Source organism: Varanus komodoensis, unplaced genomic scaffold (assembly GCF_004798865.1).
Source record: "Varanus komodoensis strain SLA01 unplaced genomic scaffold, ASM479886v1 scaffold7_3, whole genome shotgun sequence".
Classification (NCBI taxonomy): Eukaryota; Metazoa; Chordata; class Lepidosauria; order Squamata; family Varanidae; genus Varanus; species Varanus komodoensis.
The window spans coordinates 905,816-911,815 of record NW_025336480.1 but is presented as its reverse complement, the minus strand read 5'-3'; the positions used below and the strand labels follow the sequence as shown (position 1 = coordinate 911,815).

General features: G+C 42.1%; 1 protein-coding gene across 1 annotated transcript in view; it reads left to right on the top strand.

The window, feature by feature from the left end:
- The window catches only part of HTR4 (5-hydroxytryptamine receptor 4), a gene marked incomplete at its 5' end in the record, with an annotated part of 91,063 nt that overhangs the window by 13,793 nt on the left and 71,270 nt on the right, over positions 1-6,000 (top strand). Inside the window, 2 exons of the mRNA XM_044454569.1 lie at positions 2,537-2,690; positions 4,880-5,448. Of these exons, the coding sequence (XP_044310504.1) occupies positions 2,537-2,690; positions 4,880-5,448 (723 nt within the window). The remainder of the gene's footprint in view (positions 1-2,536; positions 2,691-4,879; positions 5,449-6,000) is intronic.

Sequence of the window (6,000 nt, the reverse complement as noted above, 5' to 3'; positions counted from 1 at the left end):
GCGCCAGGCGGACCTCTCTGGGGAGCGCATTCCATAACTTAGGCGCCACCGCTGAGAAAGCCCTCCTCCGAGTAGCCACCCTCCTAACTTCTTTCACGGAGGGTTCCCGGAGAAGGGCCTCTCCCGCAGATCTCAGGGGGCGGCTGGGCAAATATGGATGTAAGCGCTCCTTCAGGTAGCCGGGACCCAAGCCGTTTAGGGCTTTATAGGTCATCACTCTTCAGGGGATGGCTCCATGTACAGATCCTGGAAAACTCCTCTGCATCCCTCAAATGACTGTGCATGGTAAAACCCCCTATTCTTTGCAGGGAGTGGGCATGTGGCTTCCCACCAGGATGAAGTAGGATGATCCAAGACCTGTCTTTGCTTTCCCGTGCTTTGGATGCAGAGGACCGTAGTCTTCATGGCCGTGTTCAGCTTGCAGGCACCCTCTTCGTTGTCCAACCCCGCAGCCGAGAAGAGACTGGCTCCTGATAGCACGATAGGACACTTTCAAGTATAGCCCATTTAGAATGTCGCCCAATGCCTGCTTAGGCAGGAAGAGGCCCTACAGCTCCCAGCAGTCCCCAGCCAGCACAGCTAGCAGGGAAATGCTGGGAACGGTATGAGTCTTTTCCCTGCCTGGGATTGTGCCCTTGGTAAGCTCATGATTTATGTGCCTCAGTTGCAAAAACCCAACAGTCAGCAGCCAGCAGCTCTTCTCCTGGAAGATTCCCTACATGGAAAGTGGGTTTTCATTATCTCCTTTTTCCATCTACCAATAAGTACTACATCGTGCTTAGTGCTGACTATTGTGCAGAGCCTTTTATTCCTACCAGCGTGTGACCACCTGTGCAGATCTTTCCGCTCATTTAGCATAAATACCAGTGGGAGGGGGGATCTCGACGGAGGAAACAGTCATTAGAATGTTCTTTAAAATCTTGCTTTCCTGTGGTTCAAATAATGACAGCTGTCTCCCAATTTACCAAATATTGACATTTTTACTGCTAAGGAGCCTACTCCAGAGTTTTCCATTGTGCTGAAAAAACCCATTTACCCAGATGATGTTGTATGCACAGTAATAATGGCAGGATCCAGGATCAAAAAGTACGCAGCTATGTCTGAATGCAAAGAGGGGCTTTGGATTTGGTTTTCTCAAATGGCATACCTGCTCCACCTGTTTCCTGCAAACTGCTGGAAGGCAGTATCTCATTTGTTTCTGTCTTGTGACTTTGCTTAAAGTGCTTCTCTTGAATACTAGAAATTCCAAGGATCATTAAAAACAACCCCCTTTTATTTCTTCTTCAGAATGGGAGAGATCAGGAGCAGTGCAGGGCCATCAGGGTTTAGGCAAGCCCCGCTTCTGTTTTGCAAGATGATTTGGCAGCTTGCTTGTTGCCAGGTGAAAAGTGCCAGAGAGAACTGGCCAAGGTGCTCCATCTTTTGTTTGCAGCAATATTTTATGCCTGGCTTCATAGCAGAAAAGCTCATGCAAACAATTAAAAATGTAAAACATAAAACACTGAAAAGCGGCATAGAGGCATTCCTCCAGCAGTTTTTCTAGCACTCCGCAGGAGGAAAAGAAACAGTAAGCAGTGGCAGTTTAAAAATCTATTATCTATGTATGATCGATATCGTTAATTTGAATAAAAATGTGAAACATTTTACATATCTTGGCTCGGTCATTAAGTCAAATGGAAACTTGCCAAGAAATTCAAAGAAGACTAAGATTTGAGCAACAATGAAGGAACTGGAAAAAATCATCCAGTGTAAGGATGTTTCACTGGAGACCAAGGCCAAGTTTTCCATGCTATTGTATTCCCATTCACTATGTATGGACAGGGAAGGAAGATGACAGGAAGAAATTTGGACAGAAGAATAAACATGTTTCTGTGTAACAACAACAACATCCATTTTGTAAAACAGCTAAAAAGGGGGGAGAAACTATACAACCTGCAGGAAAGAGTTCCACAAAGATGGGACTACCACTGAAAAGCCCTGCCTTTGTTCCTGTGATTCTGAACCTAATGGTGGTTCTGTGAGCTGGGCCTCTGCAGCTGATTTTAGGGTTTGAACGGGTTTGTAGGAACTTTGGTTAGAATATAATTGCAAATTTCAATCCAGTTTTCAGTTTACTTGGTACTGTGGCTAAAAATTTCTGTCCACCAATTCTGTGTCTCTCACAAATAAGAAAATACTTCTTAGACCATGGAAATGTGTAAAGAAGGTAATCATGCCCCCATCTACATATATGGCTTTATTAGAAAACCACTGAAATATCTTGGAGAATGTGCTTAAGAGGGGAAGGGCTATAATGTGTCTCAGAGAGTGTAGAAAGAGCACAAAAGATCAGCTTTGCTTAAAGCCATCATGACCTATGTAACTTGACTCAGGTATATGGCTAATTAAAGTGATAATACTCTGTCCATCATATTTAGTTCTTTCTTCCTGTGGGAGAACAGTGTTTTAAAGGTGGCTTGATAGGAAGGGGTTGGAAGAGTTCTTGTTCAGCTTACTCCCATTATTCAGAATGATGTCACTTTCTTTCCTCTTTCAGGTACTATGCTATCTGCTGCCAACCACTGGTTTATAGGAATAAGATGACTCCACTGCGTATTGCTCTGATGCTGGGAGGATGTTGGGTAATCCCAATGTTTATTTCTTTTCTCCCTATAATGCAAGGCTGGAATAGCATTGGCATAATGGACTTGGTAAGTAGATCACAGTTGTATGATGAGAAGTAAATTCCATATTATCCTTGCAAACATATTTTATATTGCCCAACTTCCCTTTTCTCTTTGAATAATATTAATCCCACCGAAGGAGATTGGAAAAGAAATTCCAAATAAATATTTACAATTGCTTCCAGATTATTTATTCTCTCATTCTTGGGGTCAGAGTAGCAATTTCCTTCTATGTCATAGTGTTAGCTGTAGGACTGAGGAATGCTTACCTTCCCTTGTAAAATCTGAAGCCTCTGCCATCCATTTGCTTTTAATAAAAATAATTTTTGCACTGCAGCTGAATTCTGTAAGATTCTGTTTCTTCTTTTGCATTTGTGGCTCACTGTGAGCTAGATGACTATTAAAGGTGAGATTTCTATTTGCTGCTAGAGTTTACAGGGTTGGCTCAATAGATGACCTTCAGAAATATCTTGTGGCTCTATTAAACATTGTTATTCTAAACTCAAGGACAATGGAAGACTACTTACCAAATGTTAGAACTGAAACAGTCTGTAAAGTTTTATATTCAGTCCTTCGCACTGAATCACTTCAAAGTAATTTATTTTCTTGACTTGTTCATAAAAATAGAACTGATACCACGTTGGCTTGTGATTGTTGCCTAGTATCCAGATTTAAGGATCATTAGATTTTTTGATAAGGTTAATTTTCCAGAACGCTCTTTCTCAACAGTATTCCTTAAAATTACAATAGCCACAGTTTCCAGGGGTTTTTTTTAAAGGTCTTTCTATGGGTAAGAAACCAGAAGAACAGTGATTTTTTTCACATCTTCTACACACCTGCAAACTTATAAACCTCATAGTTCAAAGAGCAAATTATCAAGTCATCTTCTCCCTATGGCTCTGAGGGAATCTTTCTTTTTGGCAGGTCCATCATTACATAATGACAACCACAAAACCTAATCTGGCATCTTTAGTTTCAGGAGCTGATGCTTCCTTTTATTCTTAATGGCCTATTTTCCTAGTCCCTGGCATGCCCATTTGCCTTTTTATCCAGAAGCATTTTAGTATGATACAGGACATAATACTGGACAGTCTAAACCATTAGTAAGGAAAGGAAATATTTAAGGAAAGAGTGACACCAGTGCTTCATATGGAGAAGATGTTAATGTTTCTGTTAACTCATTCTAGAAATCTCTATATCTGTCAAGGATGCTGAGTGATTGACAAAGCACAATGGCAATCAGACTGCCTCCCAGGACACTTTAGCTAACATGTTAAGAAAGAGTTTCTGCTTCTATTGATTTCTGTCCTTTCATTGACTTCCTTTCCTTCCAGTTTTCTTCTCATTTCTGCACATTGACAACATTCCCCTCTCCGTACTGACAGGAATTTGCCCTTTCTTGCCCACTATTCAATGTGCTATCAGGAAAGCCCAAGGCATAGTGATCACTGTTTCCATGAGGCACAGATCCGAGTGTTGGTTTTGTTTTGCTATGTTTTGTTTTTGCACCTACTGCCTTTCGTTCATGTACCACTAGAGACACAACCATGCAGCTTCTGCAGTTGTCAAGACTTTTACAATCACCCTGCCTGTCACAGTCAGTGCCACAGGGAGAACGACAGGCAAACGGAGGAACACTCCACACTGTCAGCCACCGACAACTGTTGCAATAGGGTTGGTGCCATTTTCCTCAACACTCCACAGATGCAATTTTGTTTTCCTAAGCAGCCTGTCAATATTTCACTTCCTTTCTCCCCTCTCCTACTTTCTCTCTGTAACTACAGATAAGTATTTTCTCACGCACCTATCCTGGAATAGCTGCGCTGTGGCTCATATGCCAGTGGCACCAAGCCGCTTCTTCATGGCACCATTGTCCATCCAGAAAATGATTACCTGCTAAATTGTCCCCATCCCAATATTCATATCTCAAAGAAGAAATACCCTTATTTTCCAAGAAATGATGCACAAAGAAACACATTCAACAGAGTTAATTAAAGTGGAAGAGCAAAGTTTGGATAGGAAAAACAATAGCAGTTAAAGAAGTATGGGATAATTGGGCAATAAGGTTGCTGGAAAAAGATCCAAAACCCGCTGAGGCTAACTTTCATTTAGTAGGTGAGCAAATGAAGCCAAGAAGGAGGAAGAGAGAGTGATTTAAGTACCAGAGAAGCTATAATATGCCCTACCTTTCTTTGCTCTTTTGTCCATCTCCTCAGATAGAGAAAAGGCAGTTCAACAACGTGTCCAATGCAACATACTGCATATTTATGGTCAACAAGCCCTATGCCATCACCTGCTCAGTGGTGGCTTTCTACATTCCTTTCCTGCTAATGGTGCTAGCCTACTACCGGATATATGTTACAGCCAGGGAGCATGCGCACCAGATACGAATTTTGCAGCGTGCAGGGGCACCGGCGGATGGGCGGCCTCACCATCCTGATCAGCACAGCACACACCGTATGAAGACTGAGACTAAAGCAGCCAAGACCCTCTGTATCATCATGGGGTGCTTCTGCTTGTGTTGGGCACCCTTCTTCATCACAAATGTAATAGACCCATTCATACACTACCATGTTCCTAGCCAGCTATGGACTGCCTTTTTGTGGCTGGGATACATCAATTCAGGACTGAATCCCTTCCTGTATGCATTCTTGAACAAGTCTTTCAGACGTGCCTTCCTCATCATCCTGTGCTGTGGGGATGAACGATACCGAAGGCCTTCCATCTTGGGACAAACGGTCCCCTGTTCCACAACTACTATAAATGGGTCGACTCATGTGCTAAGGTGAGTGATCATTCACAACTACCTGGTTTAATGGATGCAGGAGGAAAGCCAATTCTACTTTATTCATCATGAAGGGGCAGATTCTTGCCATGTGTTCTCAAGGTATGAGGGTTAAGATTTATTAAGGAAAGCTAGCGTATTCATATTTCAATGGGTTAGCATTGGCACCTCCTAATTAGTAACTGGAAGAAGGTTCTTCATAGTTAAGGACATGCGGTGGGTCTTGATTTCGATTCCAGAAGTTTTTTTTCCTAATATGAATGTCCAAATGAGTGATGAGGGAAGTAGGCTTTATGGTTGTTTATTACTGGAGCACATCACAGATTCTAAGTTTGCTAGGGTTTGTTTTTATTTAGAAAAATGTGCTTTTTTAAAGCATATGCTTCCTTCCTTGTTATCCTTATTGTTAATCTGGCAGAGGGTCTATGAAGGACTTAATATTCAGTCTTGATATATGACAGGCTGTGCTGAAATCACTGACATGCGAAGTGATGTTTGGCTTGGCAAAATCACCCTGTGTTTAAGTTAGAATGTAACCTCAGATAAGGGAAG